Below are 17,331 nucleotides of genomic sequence, written 5' to 3'. Positions count from 1 at the left end.
AGACCAGGCTCTCACACTTAGTGGTGTGCCCTTTGGCAAATCACTTGATTCTCTGTGCCTATAATTTAATCTTTTGCCAGGGTCACTGTTTTTTGAAGTTTAGCTTTCGATGTGACATTAACTTGAGGTCTGCACTTGCACTGAGATAGGGGTTTCAGGCAAGTGGGAGTAAAGTAGAGAAGGGAAGGAATGAGGGAGCATGGGCAAGGATGAATCTTCACCAGTCTTCTTCTCCTTCCTCTGCAGAAGAAGACATTCAGGAGTTCCGTCTGTCTGTGAGGTTAGCCAGAGAAATTTTTGCCCAGAAAGCTCTGGAGCCATTCCGGGGCCGGGAGCTCCAGCCCGGAAGTCACATGCAGTCTGACCAAGACATTGATGCCTTTGTCAGGGCAAAGGCTGACAGTGCCTATCATCCCTCATGCACGTGTAAGATGGGCCAGCCCTCTGACCCCACCACAGTTGTCGATCCTCAGGCCAGAGTCATTGGTGTGGAAAACCTGAGGGTGGTGGATGCCTCTATAATGCCCAGTGTGGTCAGTGGCAACCTCAACGCACCCACCATCATGATAGCAGAGAAAGCCTCTGACATGATCCGAGGGCTTCCGGCACTCTGTGACAAGAATGTTCCCATCTACAGGCCCAGGACCTTGGAAACCCAGCGATAAGACCTCACGGGGCCCTGGCAAGGGAGTGTCCAAAGGACAGTTTATCTTTAAGAAAGCAGGCCCAACAATAGCTTGACATTACTTACTGACCCAAAGCCAAATTCTGGAATAATTTTGGACATTGCTAGATACTGACCTACATGGATGCAAACTGCTGGCTAGGCCAGCCTTCTCCAAAGCAGATTTGCGGAAGACCTGTGTATTGCCTATAAATGAGGTGACTTTTCCCCCCCAGCCAATGCTGGTTATTTATCTTTTAAAAGAAATCTGATTTCAGATGAGTGGCCTAGAAACAGACCCAAAAGGCAGGTAATTCAGGTAGCTGACAACCTCATCTTGAAGTCCGCCCCAATGACAGCCTCAACTAGGAAAAACACTCACCAGTGAAACATTTTCTTTTTCAAGCTCCCTGCCCATCTGTGGGACAAGATCAATCCAGGGACATTCTGGGTCTCCTGATGGGAGGACTCTGGGTCCTCTTTAGATCTTCCTTACCTTACTTCCCCCCTCCCACCCCAGGGATGGCCCTGCCTTTGTCCACAGGGAGATCACCCAGGGCAGGGGAGGGCAGTCGGGGCATCTGTACTCATCCCCAGGGAGCTGGCTTAGTCCTCTATGTCTCAACAGTGGCTGATGGGATCACTGCTGGCTCCTTACTCTTATGGAGCATTTATGCTAGGGACTGACCCAGGCCCCTACTCTAGTAGAATGTAAGGACCTTGAGGACAGGGAGGGCTTCACTTTATGTCATTTCTGTGACCAGGACCTGGCACATTGCAATACATATAGTAGGCACTTAATGTTCATTGAATTGGATGGAAAGATTCCACGGAAGTGATTGCCTGAAGACTGTGATATCAGATCTGAGGGGACCAATCTTCTAACTCACGTTTTACTTGGTGAGAAACAGCCTTGAAGACCTGGCTTTTACCCTTTCCTCTGTGGCCTTGGGCAGATCTCTTTTTATGAACTGGTTTCCTCATCTGCAAAAGAGGGGTTGTCACATTCTCCCCATCCCCCACCCAGTAGGACTGAAGGTGGGCTGGGGGGTGTCTGACTACCAGATGAGACCAATGGATGTGAAAGTATTTTATACAAAGCCCTACAACAGCCATCAGGTATTTTGGCTTCCTTCCAGCTAAGATTCACATAGTGCTGTGAGGTCTGGAAGACAGCCAACACATATTTCTAAACGGTGGTCTTGGTTTTTTAAAAACTCAATGGAATTGGCAGCCTTGGGAACCATGTAGACACACACACACACACACACACACACACACACACAGCCAGTGAGGTTTGAGCTGAAGCTCAGGGACCATGGGAGCCTACCCAGGCCTGAGCTGTGCTTTCCTTTTGGACACCTTCCTCCACCCATGGTCATCCAGCCTTGGCTCAAAGACCCCCCAGCAATGGAAAACCCATGCCAACCCATTCTATATCTGGAGACCTGGACTTGCTAGGAGGTTTTTCCTTATACTGAGCTGTGATTTCAACCCATCCGTGAAGTTAGCTCTTTGTCAGGCATAGGTTGGACTGGGTGACCTTGAAGGCTCCTTCCAGCTCTGAGCTGCTGTGATTCTGGAGACCTGCGCCACCATCTCTGCCAGGCATGGCACAGTCCATGGGTATCGGGCTGCTGGGACTCCTTAGCAGAAATCAGTCTTTGGACCTGAAAATACCAGGCCTGAACTCTATAATGTCTTCATTAGGAGTATCTTGGGATTTTTTTGCAGGGGGAGGAGTTGGGAAGAGTTCTCTTGCCTCAGTCAGCTGGGCTTTCTGGGATGGCTATAGTCTGGACCCTCAAGCAGCGTCCCCCTTGTTCCACAGAATCAGATGCCCCGAAAACTTCCCTTGTCTGTCGATTTCAGATGTGAATTTCATTCCAGTCTGTTAGCAATACAACATGGAGCTACTCACCATTAGTGGGTGATCCCAAGTGAGAATCTCCTAGAGTCCACAGGATATCACCATAGCATGCCATGGACTCTTAACATCTGAACAGATAAAACTGAAATTTGAATCAAATGAATAAAATAGGAATCAATAAAGATTTGGGTGCATTTTTTTAGTTTAAAAAAAGGGACAGAGTACCCGATGGTATTTTTAACCAAACTAATTTGATGATGTAATTTAATTCTTAACTTTGTGGCCAAAACTAGTCTGTTTCTACCAGGTAATAGTAAATAGACTTGGTTTTACTTATCAGAAAAAGGCCAATCTGCCTGTGATTAGGAAAGGCACTATTACTAGGGAAGAGTATGGCATTGGGGGAGGGCAGGCTGGGGCTGTAGAAGAAAAATTGGAGACCCAGGCCTTTTAGAATAAAATATAGGAGCTGAATGGAGGCCAACAGCCCACCAACTTGGGCTTCAGTTTATGAGAGAACATGGAGGTGACGACCTGCAGACAAGTTTTGTTTCTTACTGAACCAAGCATGCTTTTTGACTACCTGGGAGGCTAATCTTCATGTCAGCAAACCTCATTTAGGGGCAAGTAGGGTCTTGTTCAGGGTCAGCTTGGCTACAATCAGTGCTTAGTATGGGCCTAGCACATAGTAGGCACTTAAATGCATGTTAACTGACTGACAGATCATTGTTTACTTCTTTGGGCTATGGAGAAGTTGCCCCCGTGGCAAAGTTTATGAAAGTTGGGACTTTCATCCCTCACCAATCACCAAAATTCTTCAGCCTTTTGGGTTTTTTTTTTCCTGGGTAGAAGCTGGAATTATGTCTTGCCTTAAACAATAAACATAATAAAAATCTTTATTGTCTGATGTACCACTTTATGGACGCATCTCTCTTGCTTTCTAGAAATTTTTTGTTCCCAGAATTGAAGCTTAACTCTACTTTTCTGCCTGAGTGCCAGTGAGACAATATGTGTAAAAAAAAAGTCACTTCTCACCAATTTTCAAAAGTTAAAAGCTATGAGCTCTGCATCCCACAGATAAATAAATGCTGGGGAGATAAACATGTCAGAAATAGTTTCGACAGGGAAGAAGGATGAACAGTCTATTACCAATAGCTAGCATTTATACAAAGCAGTGAGGTGGCTCAGTGGATAGAGTGCTGGGCCTGGAGTTGGGAAGATCTGAGTTCAAATCCAGCCTCAGACACTCACTAGCTGTGTGACCCTGGGGAAGTGACTTACCTTCTGTTTGCCTTAATTTATTGGGGAAAGGAAATGGCAACCCAATCACCAATGTCTTTGCCAAGAAAATTCCCTGGACAGTACTGGCATGCTGTGGTCCACGGGGTCACGAAGAGTCAGACATGACTGAACAACAGCAAGCATTTATACGGTATTTTAAGATCTGTTAAGTGCTTACAGATGTCCCTGTGAGGGAGGTGCTATTATTATCCCCATTTTATAGATGAGGAAACTAAGGCAGACAGTGGTGATGTGACTTGGACAGGCTCGTACAGTCGGTGTTTGATGCTAGATTTGAACTCGGGTCTTGATGATTCCAGGCTCAGTGCTCTATCCATTGTGCCACCTGTTATTAATAAGGGTCCTGTTTATATCCACTGTCAAGGTTATTCACTCACCGTGTATTTTTCTTTGGTTAAAGGTGTGCCTGTCAGCTGGCATGCTTGAATTCCCATTAATCATGCTTTAATTTTGGCCCCAGCAGGACCCAGATTCAGTCCATCATTTGCTCCACTGGTGTTCATAATTCAGGCTTTTATTTAAGTAGTGTTTGTCCTTTACAGCCCAAGAATAAACTGAACCTCGCACCAGGAAGCTGCCAGTTTTTTCCCCTGCTTCAGGCGATGTGTACCAGGGGCATTCCCAAAGAACATGGGACTGACTCATGGGCATTTATGGTCCAGAAAGGCCTGATTGGTGATGCCTGTCATTCAGTTCTGATTTAGTCAGCTACAAGGTAGCTAGAGTTTGGCACACTTGCCAGTTCCTTTCCCAATTCCCTTGCTTCCTCTTTTGAGCCCTTGACCAATTCGAATTTTCAAAAATTCCCCAGCTTAGACCTGAGGACTGAGGAAACAGATAGCACCTTGACATCAGTCACCAACCTGGATCCTTCAAAGGAAGGGAGCATCCCTAACATGTCAGAGAGGAGACTTCTTGTAAGAAAGGGGGAAGCTTGCAAGGGACAGCAACATTCTCCATTTGTAGTTCTTTTTTTTTTTTAATTTTTTTAGGCATTTGGGGTTAAGTGACTTGCCCAGGGTCACACAGCTAGTAAGTGTCAAGTGTTTGGTCTGAGGCCAGATTTGAACTCAGGTCCTCCTGACTTCAGGGCCGGTGCTCTATCCGCTGGGCCACCTGGCTGACCCCATTTGTTGTTCTGAAGCTCAACTTAATTAACATCATTGGGCTTCCTGGGTTTTGTCCTCATCCACTCCCTGGCATGGATGGTGTTTTTGCCATATAACACTCATGTGGAGAAAACAGGGCAGCCACATGCAGGAATCAGAATGAGGAGAGACTGATCAACTCTTCCAAAAATTTAAAACTGTAATTCATGCAAATTATTCTCATTTCAGTGGCTTCACTGGGTAGTCCTCAGTCTGCTCACACTGCACGAGGTACGGAGGGGGCTGTGCTCAGCTCTAAGTGGCTTATTTTAGGAAGGACACTGAGAATTTGGGGAGCATCTAAAGACAGGCAACCAAGACGGAGAAACAGCTTGAGCTCATGCCACGTGAAGACTTAGGGGAGACGAATTTCTCATTAGCCCTGGACCTCTTTCACATTCCTTCCATCCCCTAGCCCTCACTGAGACCCGGCTCCCCTCTGTTGACACTGTATCCACAGCCATCCTCTCCAGTCTTGGCTGTACCTTCTTTCACACCTCACCAACACTTGCTTCCTACCATCATCTGCAATCTCTCTTTACCTTCTCTGCTCAGAAATCTTTCCCCTGAAGGAGGAAAGTCCATCACAGTTTTCTGCCCATCCACATTATGGCGGCTATAGTATGCTGACCCCAGATCATTCTCACTCCCTTCTCAAGGGGTTCAACTCACGGACAGCCATATTTCTCCCCTCCCTAATTCCTACCCTTCTAACAGTAGGCTTCAATAATCACATAGACGTTCTCTCAAATGCCTTACCGAGTTCTTTGGCCTCCTTCTGTCCGTCCCATTAGTTACTCCTTCATTTCACTTCAGCCACACATAGGGATGGCCACATGTTGCATCTCACCACTATTCTCGAGTACTCCACTTCCCTAACCAGGAGCTCTGACATAGCCCTGTCTGACCGTAAACAGTCTTTCCACTTCACCTTACATCACACCCCTCCTGAATCTATTCCCCCTCATCAAGACAATCCTTTTAGCATTCAGTCCTTTCTCAGGCCACAAACCTCGCTCCACCTTCACTGACTAACCACTCCAATTTCAACCCAGTGTTAGACATTTCACCTCAGCACCGCCTTCTGCATTTCAATCCCTTGTCTCCTTTGCCCTCTTGGTGCTTTATCAACTGCCATGTTGGACTGATGTTGGATTACCCCTGCCATGCACCTCCTCATGAGGCACTGAATGCAATTTCAGAAGTCCCACAACTGTGCAAGTTCTTGCTAGCCAACATTAGCCAGGCCATCACTATAGCAAGGTAGTGCTTTCATTTCTCTCTAAATGAGAGTCAAACAGAATCTTTTCCAAACCTCTTTCCTTCTCAAGCCTCTAGCATTTCCTCCTCACCTCTCTCAACTGAGGACCTTGCTTCTTATTAAGAGTTCAATAAATCCTTATCTACATATATGTGTGTGCATAGATGCACATATACACAAGTATGTGCACATATATGTAGGTATACACACGTCTATCTATGCACACACACACACACACACACACACAAAATCACCAGCCCTGTTTTTTACTGTTAACTTTGAGAGAAAGGAGTTTCAGTTGAATGGTGAGTGAGAATGCCAAACTGCAGAGTTTTGAAGTGAGTGGGAGGAGAGAAAGTTTACACCAGTGTAGATAGCTTTCTCTAGGATTTTAATCACGAAGGAAAGATGAGATATAGGATGATAGCTACTGGAGATGGTTGGATCAAATTAGGGTTTTATTAAAGAATAGGAGGGCAAGAGTGTGTTTATAATCAGCAGGGAAAGAGCCAATAAATAAAGAAGAACAGATTGAAGAGTACAGAGAGAATGGGAGTGATAGAGGGGTCAATCTGCTGGAAGAGACAGGAGGGGGGGACACAATCAAGGTGCATGTAGAGAGATCTCCTTGCCCTCCTTGCAAGGAGCAAGGCCATTTCACGTGAGATGGGGTGGGGAAGGAGATAGCGATGGATGGCATTTTAACGATGTGACTCCTACATATTTTGCAATGTCTATGGTAACTTTAAATGGAATTTCTCTTGCTTTTGGGCTTTGTTGGTAATATACAGAAATACCAATGATTTATGTGGGTTTATTTTAGAGCCTGCAACTTTGCTAAAGTTGTTTATGATTTCAAGTAGTTTTTTTTTACTTGATTCTCTAGGATTCTCTAAGTATATCATCATATCATCTGCATTATAAAATATTTAGGAGTCTACCTCCCGAAACAAACCCAGGAACTATATGAACACAATTACAAAATACTCTTCACACAAATAAAGTCAGATCTAAATAATTGGAAAAACATCAGTTGCTCATGGGTAGGCTGAGTTAATATAATAAAAATGACAATTCTACCTAAGCTAATTTACTTATTCAGTGCCATACCAAACTACCAAAAAATTGTTTTATAGAGCTAGATAAAATAATAACAAGATTCATTTGGAAGAACAAAAGGTCCAGAATATCAGAGGAACTAATGAAAAGAATTTCAAGGGAAGGTGGCCTAGCCATTCCAGATCTTAAATTGTATTATAAAGCAGCAATCATCAAAACTACTTGGTACTGGCTAAGAAATAGAGTGGTGGATTAGTGGAATAGGTTAGGTATGCAAGACACAGTAGTCAATGACTATAGTAATCTACTATTTGATAAACCCAAAGACACCAGCTTCTGGGATAATTACTCACTATTTGACAAAAACTGCTGGGAAAACTGGAAAACAGTATGGCAGAAACTAGGCATAGACCAACATCTTACACCATGCACCAAAATAAAGTCAAAATGGGTTCATGATTTAGATATAAAGGCTGATGGTATAAGCAAACTGGGAGAGCAAGGAATAGTTTACCTGTCAGATTTATGGAGAACAGAAGAATTCATGACCAAACAGGAGATAGGGAACATTATAAAATACAAAATGGATAATTTTGACTACATTAAGTCAAAAAGTTTTTGCACAAACAAAGCCAGTACAACCAAGATTAGGAGGAGAAGTAGAAAACTGGGAAAGAATTTTTACAACCAGTGTCTCTGATAAGGGCCTTGTTTCTAAAATACATAGTGAACTGTCAAATTTATAAGAATACAAGTCATTCCCCAGTTGATAAATGGTCAAAGGATATGAACAGGCAGTTCTCAGATGAAGAAAATAAAGCCATCTATAGTCATGTGAAAAAATATTCTAAATCTCTATTGATTAGAGGAATACAAATCAAAACAACTCTGAGGTACCACATCACACCTATCAGATTGGCCAACATGACAAAACAGGAAAATGATAAATGTTAGAGAAGATGCGGGGAAATTGGAACACTAACGCATTGTTGGTGGAGTTGTGAACTGATCCAACCACTTTGGAGAGCAATTTGGAACTATGCCCAATAGCAGCTCTTTTTGTGGTGGCAAAGAATTGGAAATTGAGGGAATGCCCATCAATTGGCGAATGGCTGAACAAGTTGTGGTATATGAATGCAATGGAATACTGTTGTGCTATAAGAAATGATGAGCAGGCTCACTTCAGAAAAACCTGGAAAGACTTGTATGGACTGATGCTGAGTGAAGTGAGCAGAACCAGGAGAATGCTGTACATAGTAAGAGCCACCTTGTGTGATGACTGACTTTGATAATCTTAGCCCTTCTCAGCAATGCAAGGACCTAAGACATCACCAAAGGCCTCATAATAGAAAATGCTATCCACATCCAAAGAAAGAACTATGGAGTTTGAATGCAGATTGAAGCATACTATTTGCCCTTTTTTTTTCCCTTCTGTTTTGTTTCCTCTTTCTTGTGGTTCCTTCTATTGGTTCTAATTCTTCCTTACAAGATGACTAATGTGAAAATATGTTTAATATAAATGTATATGTATAGCCTATATCAGATTGTGTGCCATCTTGGGGAGGGAGGAGGGGAAGGAGAGGGAGAAAAATTTAAAACTCAAAAGCTTATGGAAGTGATTGTTGATAAATCAAAATAAATTTTTTAAAACTGTGAGATGAAGAGAGAAGAGGGAGCTCTCAGAAAATGGCCAATTTTTTTAAAAGTGAAATATGAAGTAAGGTCCTCAGTTGAAAGGGCTTGGGGAGGGGATGGTATAGGATGCTTGAGGAGGAATAAAAGTTTTAGAAAAGCCACAATGGAGAATGAGATAGTGAATCAATTTTGGGAAATATGAGGATTGCCTTGCTGCAGTGAGGACCCAGTTGAGATGATATAACAAATCTGTGGTGGTGCCAGTCAGTAAAGTTTTGTGGTTTTCTCTAGTTCTATTCAGCAGCATGTGAATAGGAGCAAAGGCAATGGATGCTTGGAGTAATCCAAGGTTGGGGTTTAGAAGATGTGGTTGGCAACAGAATAGGGGGCAAAGGATTCAAGGAACAAACAGAGTTTGGAGTTGCAAGGCAGAGTTCAAGATGGCAGGATAAAAACCTAGGGTCAGATAAAGGGACTCTGGAGTTCATGAACATTAAAATGGAACAGAGATGGTCTGACCACCTCTGTGTGCAGCTGAGGCAGAGGGGTAGGTTATAGGAACTGAGAAAATGAAGGAACTACAAAGTTGGGATATTTGAGGGAGAGTATCAAGATGTATGCTACAGTCTCCTTATGCAAGTGCAGGACTTAAGAGGAAGAGAAAGACTGGGAGCTGGGTTTGAAGAAGGGAGAGTTTCATGGCGGTGGGTAGATAACTGCTACCAAACGAACCTCAGAGGAAGAGGGGTTGCTGATGTCTTCTTCAAATAGAGGTTGGATAACCATTGTTCAGGAATGCTACAGTGGGGACTCAGAAATGCTTTTGACCTTATGGCTGTTGCTTTTAAATATAAAATTCTATGATTCTGTTAATAGGGAAACTAATGCAACAAGTTATCTCAGAAACTAAACTAGCAGTGTCTACCCTCTTTGGGCTACCCCAATTCATAAGGAGAGTACCCTTCCAGGGAATGGCTACCCTAAATTCAAGGTATCTTATGAATCACCCCCCACCATCCTCTCCTTTAGTCCAGCCTCTGAGGTAGTGGTGATGCTTAAGAAATACTTATTGATGATTATCAAATGAAAAAAAAAAAGAGCCCCCACTGATGTATTTATCCTTTGATAATCAGCCAGAGCGTACTATTATTTCAATACAAAGGCATTTAATATCTAACTATAAAAATGGAGCTTTAAGGTTTACAAAGTACTTTTACATATGTGATCTTTTTTGATCCTCACAATAAATCCTGTGAAGTAGACAGGTACTATTATATTACACCTGAGGAAATTGAGATGAAGAGAAACTAAGTGACTTGCCAAGGGCCATACAGCCAGTAAGTAACTGAGGTAGGATTTAAAATCAGGTATTCCTGACTCCAAATCAGGCACTCAATCCACTACATGACCTAACTACGTAGCAAAAAGATTTATGTGCCCCCCCACAAACTCAGGGAGCAGAACATCTGCCCTCAGACTAGAGACTTTGACACACACGCTAATGTTCTTTCAAACACCCTCCCTTCCCAGTTCCCATCCCCTGTGGCTCCATTCCACATCAGTTACACGTCAGGATGGTCACACCCTTGATTTTTCCATCACCTACAATTGATCTACTTCTGTAATTGAAGAGTCTGAAATTCCTTTGCTGGATCATTACTTTTTATGATTTCATATTTTCCTATGGTTTATTTTTTCTAGATCTATGGGTGGCACCATAATGCACAGAGCACTGGGCCTGGAGTCAGGAAGACCTAAATTCAAATCCAGCTTCAGACACACACTAGCTGTGTGGCACTGGTCAAGTCACTTAACCATTGTATGCCTCAGTTTCAACTGTAAAATGGGTATAATAGCATTTCCCTCCCAGGGTTGTTGTGAGGATCAAGTGAGATTTGTTAAGTGCTTAGCACAGTGTCTGGGACATAGTAGGCACTTCATAACCCTTCCTTCCCCCTTTCCTCATGACCTGCATTCTTTCCATCCCTTAGTACTTCCCTGGGCTACCATCCTTTGCTCTGGCTTCCTTTCCTACTTTTCCAATATATCAGTTCAACTCTACACTATCCTTTATTCCTGAGTCCCTTGGCCCCCTAGTCCATCATTTCTTACAAGCTGCCAAATGCTAACCCTAGATTACAGCCACCATCTTGTCTCATCTGCACCTACGTATGTGCTGTGGAACAAAACTGGAGAATGTCATACAACTGTGTTGACTAGGTCTACTACAAATGCATGTTATTTAATCTCAACTGGGTACTCAATGCAGGAAAGGAATTCTCTTACTCCCTCCTCATTGATTCTCTATCCCACTTGCCACAGAAGTTGTTGCAAACCTTCTCATCTCTCCTCAATCTCCCCAGACTCTCCTCTGCCCTCACAGCGAGGATCTCTCCTCACATTCTATTGAGAAAATTGCAGCCATTTATTTGTGAGCTCTCTTTTTTCCTTCTCTGCATCTCACAGCATCTTGACACCATCCTGGGGACCTTTTTCCTCCCCAAGGCCAACACTTTGACATGTACTCTTGATCCCCTCCCCTTCTGCCTCTCCAGCAGACAGTCCCTGCAATCACTCTCACTCTTGCTCTCATCTCCAATCCATATCTACTGGTTCCTTCTGTGCTGCTCATAAACCATTCCAAGTCTCACCTCACCCTCATCTCTTAAAAAACACTTTCTTCAGCTAAACTCCCCCCAAAAGTCATCTACACTGGTTGCATCCACTTCCTCTCCTTTGACTTCTCGACCTTTTATCATCTCTCTCTAAAGTGCCAAAGTATATCTTTTTTTTACAAAAAATGTTTACACATTCATTTTTAAAGAAAATTTGAGTTTCAGATTCTCTCCCTTCCTCCCACCTATTGAGAAGCCAAGCAATATGATGTCAACAAAGTGTATCTTAATTGCCTAGTCTGATGGCTTTTTTCTCCACCCTCATTCTTCTTGACCTCTCTGCTACAGCAGACATCATCAGCCACGCTTTACTCTGGATGCTCTCCTGGTTCTCCTTCCTGTCCGAAGACTTGAGTCTCTTTTGTTGACTGTCAAGCATATCGTGTTTTCTCATTGTGCGTATACTCCATGGCTCTGGCCTAGGCCTCTCCTCTCCATCTTCTTCTCTCTTAGTGACACCAGTTCTCATGGGTTTAACAATTGTCTCTATGTGAATGAGTCCCGATCCTCTTCAGTTTCTGGCCCACATCTCCAGCTGCCTCACAGACATCTCAGACTCAGCCTGTCCAAAACAAGACTCTATTTCCTCCTCCCCCCCGAAAAAAAACCCCTTCTACCTTTCTCTATTTCTGTCTAGGACACCACCATCTCTCTAGTGATCCAGGTGTATGAACTTGGTTCTCCCCCTTGACCCTACACTTCACATACCTAGTCAATGACCAAATCTTGGTTCTACCTTGGCAACATCTCTTGAATCTGGCTTTTTCTGCCACTTGCGTGACCTCACCCCAGACATTCATCCCTCCCCAGGGACTACTCCAACATCTCCTGATGGGTTTCCCTGCCACAGTTTTCTCCATTCATCTACTCTCAGCACAGCTGCCTAAATGAGCTTCCTAATGTGCACATCTGACATCACTCATCTGGTCATTGAACTCCAGCGGCTACCTCAATCTGGCACTGAAAGCCCTTCACAACCTGTATTTCTTCCACCTACATTTCTAGCCTTGTGGTTCAGTTAAACTGGTCTCCTTTTTGTGTTTGATTTAATTCATTTCATATTCATATATATATATATATGTCTCCAGCTACACTGTAAGCACTTAAGAGGGAAGGGAATAAGCATTTATTAAGTGCCTACCACGTGCAAGGAGGTGTGCTAAGTGGTATATAAATATCTCATTTGACCCTCATGAACCTGGAGAGAGAGATGCTATTATTATCTCCCTTTTGGAGATAGGGAGATGGAGGCAGACAGAGTTAAATGACCAGCCACATAGCTATTAAGTGTTTGAGGTCAAATTTGAACTCGGGTCTTCTTGACTGTAGGCCCAGGGTTCTGGGCAATGTGGCACCCCTAGCCCCTAAGGGAAGTGCCAGTTTCATTCCGTCTTTCTGTTCCTAATATCTGGCATGCAGTGGGTGCTTCATAAATGTGCACTGATTGCTTATACACTGAATGGGTCCCCTTAGGGCCAGCAGGATCAATTGAATTTGAATTATGTAGAAGAAGTGATGGTCCCAGACATATCTTATCATGCAGATACTTCTGTCCCCCTCAGAATTCCTATGATGCACTTGGCCCATAGGGCATGGGAGGATGTGTACTACAAGTTTGTATCAGATTTCTCTGCCCTATAGAAAAAAGAAGAGAAAACCCCTTGCATTTAAGAAATGTGATTGTTTTCTAAGACTTTCCCTAACATTCCTCATTGCATCACTCAGTGGAGATCATTTTGAAACAGAGTTGGTAAAGTTGCTTGCACAAGCTGAAATTGCAGGTACGTCCCAGGTTTTCAGGCCTTTCTCTGGGATGCCTCAAGGTCTTCTTTTTTTTAAGCGACTCAATCTTCTTGCTTCAGAGTGAATCTCTCAGGAATCCTCCACGCTCACAACACGGCAATCCTGAGAACTCCCATTTCTGCAGCCCTTTCACGGTTAAAGAATGCTTTCTTCATGGCCGTCTGCTCAGGTAGGGAATGCTAGCCTCATTTCACCTGCAGTTCAGAGGATTCAGGAGGAATCTAACTTCCCGGGTTAAGAAACTGTGCAAAAAATACTGAAGTGAAATTGGGGTACCTGAAGAAAACAGCTAAGGGGACTCTCGCCAAATTGTCATCACCTTGGAATGAATCCTTTTTTGGGCCTGACCTGTGGTTTTGATGGTGAGGGAATTCTGGAAACACCTTCATGGATGAAGATCTGGGCCACCTGGGGCAGAAAGAGGGGAAGTGACTTCCCGTGGGTCACATGGCCAGGACAGAGCAGAGGTAAGACTTGAACCCGGGTCTTCATGACTCCCAGGCTAGCCCTCTGCCCAGCGTACCACAATTTAACACATGATTAACCACATCCACCTTATAGTCTTGCCCATCACCCGTGAAGAAATGATGGATTTTTCAGTCACTCTCATAATGACAAATTCAAATAATTTGATTAGTGGTTGAGTCAAATATAAGGAGGACAGACAGGCTACTGAGGTATCCCTTTAAAACTGTCCAGTCAGAGAACACATCTGCATCAGGGAACTCAGAAGTTGGAGTGTGTGCGTGAGTTTGCTGTAGTCTCATGGTGTGACATCATGATACCAGATAGATGATCAATGGAAAAAACCTAAAGATGCGCTTATGTATTCCCATATTTGGGTAAAACCAGGAAAGCAGCTTGGAACATCCCCATCCCCAGAGAGCGGTGTGTGTGGACCTACAGAAAATGGCTGGAAAGGAGGACTTTCCTCTGTGATGGACAGGGTGTCTCTCCCCACTAGCCCACTCCCTTTACCCACCACTTCCAAAAGAATGTCCCTTCTAAATTTATCCCTGGCAAAAGCTTTTAGTAAACTAGGCTCCCAGGTATAACAAAATTATTACACAGTTTTATTTCGGAGAATATTTTGCATTTTAATACAAAATTATGTAGGTCAAGAAATAGTCCTTTTACAAACCTTAAGGTATTTGCCTGGATTTGTAATAAGAATGCTTCAAGAAGAGGTCCGTAAGGTCTCCATTACAAAGTGTCATTATGTACAAAACATCTGACTGGTTTTCTGTGTAGGATGTAAAAAAGAGAGAGAGAGAAAGAGAGAGAGAGAGAGAGAGAGAGAGAGAGAGAGAGAGAGGAGAAGAGAGAGAGAGAGAGAGAAGAGAGAGAGAGAGAGAGAGAGAGAGAGAGAGAGAGAAGGAGAGCGAGAGCTGGAATTGCTACCCATCCTTGAGAGCAGGCACAACTGCTAAGGTACCTTGGCCACGCCTGCCATCATTTGTGAAGAAGAGAAGGAAGCCTTTGACAGTCTGAGTTTCCCCCAAACCGGCTCATAATTCAGCAATGGACTTCTACTGCAGTGTAATCCAAATTTCAGCCCTCATTCAACTGCCTAAAAACAAACCCTTTAAAGAACACCCAGACCAGTGCAAAAGGGAGAGGGGACAGAATACATACCAGGACGTGCTCAGTGGCCACATCTCCATGTGCTCCCACCCTCTCTCATCCCTGGTTTCTGTTTACAAGCAGCATAACTGGTCCCTAGGGGACATGGCTAGACATTGCGTTTGCCTCTATCATTCTTCCTGTAACAGATATGCAAAAAAGAGCCTCCGTGGTCGCCTGTAAAGACGACGACTATAAACGCTACTGGGTCATCATAACTGGCTCAACCAACTTTAATAACTGCCATTGATCAGAGGGCTACCTAAGAAATGATGGCAACCCACCGTGGATTAAAAGGGGTACAGTTTCCAATCAGATTGACCGTTTCCAAATCTAAGACTGCAAAGAGTCATCTGTGCATACCTTATTTAAAGAGAGATTTGTACCAACTCAAAATATTTTAGAAAATCTCATTGTGTCAAGTTTCTCTGAACTCGAAATTTTGCTTTCCAAAGAAATTCACATTGAAGCAAAAAGAGGTGGCTCGGTTTAAATCTTCTCCTGTAGCTCTCTACATCCTAAGTAAAAATACAGGTAAGTATTCATCCATCTCAAGGATTCCATGGAGAACTACAATAATTCGGATGCATGGATATTGCTGCAGCTCCATTATGGTACAATAATTACAAAATATAGACCATCTCTTTACAAATACAAATTATAGTATGTTACAAGTCATGTACAGGAAATTTATATGATATATTTTTTAAACAAGCGACCTCATCTAATGCTAAGTTGACCTGGTTGTGATTGCATTAGCAAGAATGCAGTTATTCCAGTGTAGATTTGCCCTTAATGTGACAGTCAGAAAATAGACTATCTCAATGGTATTTTCCTATGTAAACTGGTGTTACATAACAGAATTGGGGAGTAGGTTTTTTCCCTTTTCGTACCTCTGATAGACAGAGTCTGACATGATACATTTCAGAAGGGGATTAGAAATTAGGACACAATTTTTTGGGGAAAGTAAAGGAGGGAGAGTTAAAATGGATATGGCCAGGTGGACACAGTTACTTGATATGCTAGAGGGATGACAAGATGATGACATGGCCATCTGTGGCTGCCATCACCTTTCATCCTTTCCCATTGTGTGTATGACAGTGGCACCGACAAATGCTTTTCACAAAAACCTTTCTCAAAGACAGTGATGTAGGTCTGAAGGATAGGCAAGGTGTAACACTTAACTCCTTCCTTTCCAAAAGGGTGGTTTGAACCTGCTTTGGTTCAACGGGGCTGTTCCCCATTAGGAACACTAGCCTCTATGACAGAGGCTTTCCCGGGCTGCACCAATCAGGGCAGACTCCCTAACAGGTTTATGGCTTCCTTGAAAGGTGCCTTTGCTTGGACCAGTCAGATTAGCCGCTGACCGCCACAAGGCCCTTTTTCCTGGACCCTTTTAACCCCACCCATTATTTACATTGCAGCAAGTTTCTCTCTAAACACTATAAGGTTGTGATGCATATCATCTCATCAGCCAAGTCCTCCTCATATCTCCCAGGGTCTGCTTCTTCATCACTATAACCAGGACCAAAGTCAGGAAATTCATCATCTCGTCTATTTAAAATGGGACACATGTCCCCGCTGGGCCCATTGCTCACATTGCCATTCAGAAGGTTACTTGCTGCACTTTCCATCTCATCGATGGTCATATCACAAGCATCAGCAATTTCATGTTTTGTAGCAGACACAAATTTAGGGTCCCTGGCGTAGCGACCTAAACCTTCCGAGATCAGGACCTGCAAAGCACAGAATAAACATGATTTTGGTTCATAGGGTAGGTGGCAAATTAGAAAGAGGCTGTAAGGAGAAAAGCGTGGGCTAATTTATTACATTAAAAGAGAAACATACCACTTAAAAATATACTTTTTAACTTGGGAGAAAGCTCCAACAATCCAGAATTGCAACATGGCTAAACAAAAAAGTCCACTTACAAATCCGGTCTCAGACACCTGTGTGACCCTGGGCATGTCACCTAACTCCAATTGCCTCGCCAAAAAAAAAAAAAAAAGAAGCCCACTTACAAATGAGTTGATGAAAGAATTACTCTTTATCTAGGATGAAGCTCCAAACAGCTTCAAATGGCCTAATGAGACAATTCTTTACATCGTAATCACCTCTGCATCCCTGAGGGACAAGCAGAGAACTGATGCCCCATTTTATAGAGAAATTCTCTCTGATGGGCATCAAGAGACAGTTAAACATCATGGATGTCCTCCTGGCATTAACTAAGGCTCAGTATAGACCTCCCTGAACATTTTCCGTACCAGACTCCTTGAAAAACCCACGCTTTA

General features: G+C 43.4%; 2 protein-coding genes across 11 annotated transcripts in view; one reads left to right on the top strand and one right to left on the bottom strand.

Annotated features, from left to right (window-relative positions):
• CHDH (choline dehydrogenase) overlaps window positions 1-3,429 on the top strand; it is a 37,220-nt gene extending 33,791 nt beyond the window's left edge. For all 4 annotated transcript variants that reach the window (XM_020970626.2, XM_020970625.2, XM_020970627.2 and 1 more), the window contains one exon: window positions 247-3,429. In XM_020970626.2, the coding sequence (XP_020826285.1) occupies window positions 247-665 (419 nt within the window). In that variant the 3' untranslated portion in view covers window positions 666-3,429. The remainder of the gene's footprint in view (window positions 1-246) is intronic.
• Window positions 3,430-14,760: 11,331 nt separating this feature from the next.
• CACNA1D (calcium voltage-gated channel subunit alpha1 D) overlaps window positions 14,761-17,331 on the bottom strand; it is a 360,797-nt gene continuing 358,226 nt past the window's right edge. For all 7 annotated transcript variants that reach the window (XM_020970566.2, XM_078152054.1, XM_078152055.1 and 4 more), the window contains one exon: window positions 14,761-16,776. In XM_020970566.2, coding sequence (XP_020826225.1) covers window positions 16,483-16,776 — 294 coding nt within the window. In that variant the 3' untranslated portion in view covers window positions 14,761-16,482. The remainder of the gene's footprint in view (window positions 16,777-17,331) is intronic.

The sequence above is a fragment of the Phascolarctos cinereus genome, unplaced genomic scaffold (assembly GCF_003287225.1).
Source record: "Phascolarctos cinereus isolate Bilbo 61053 unplaced genomic scaffold, phaCin_HiC Scaffold_4;HRSCAF=312, whole genome shotgun sequence".
NCBI lineage: Eukaryota > Metazoa > Chordata > Mammalia > Diprotodontia > Phascolarctidae > Phascolarctos > Phascolarctos cinereus.
This window is presented reverse-complemented; position numbering and strand designations above follow the sequence as displayed.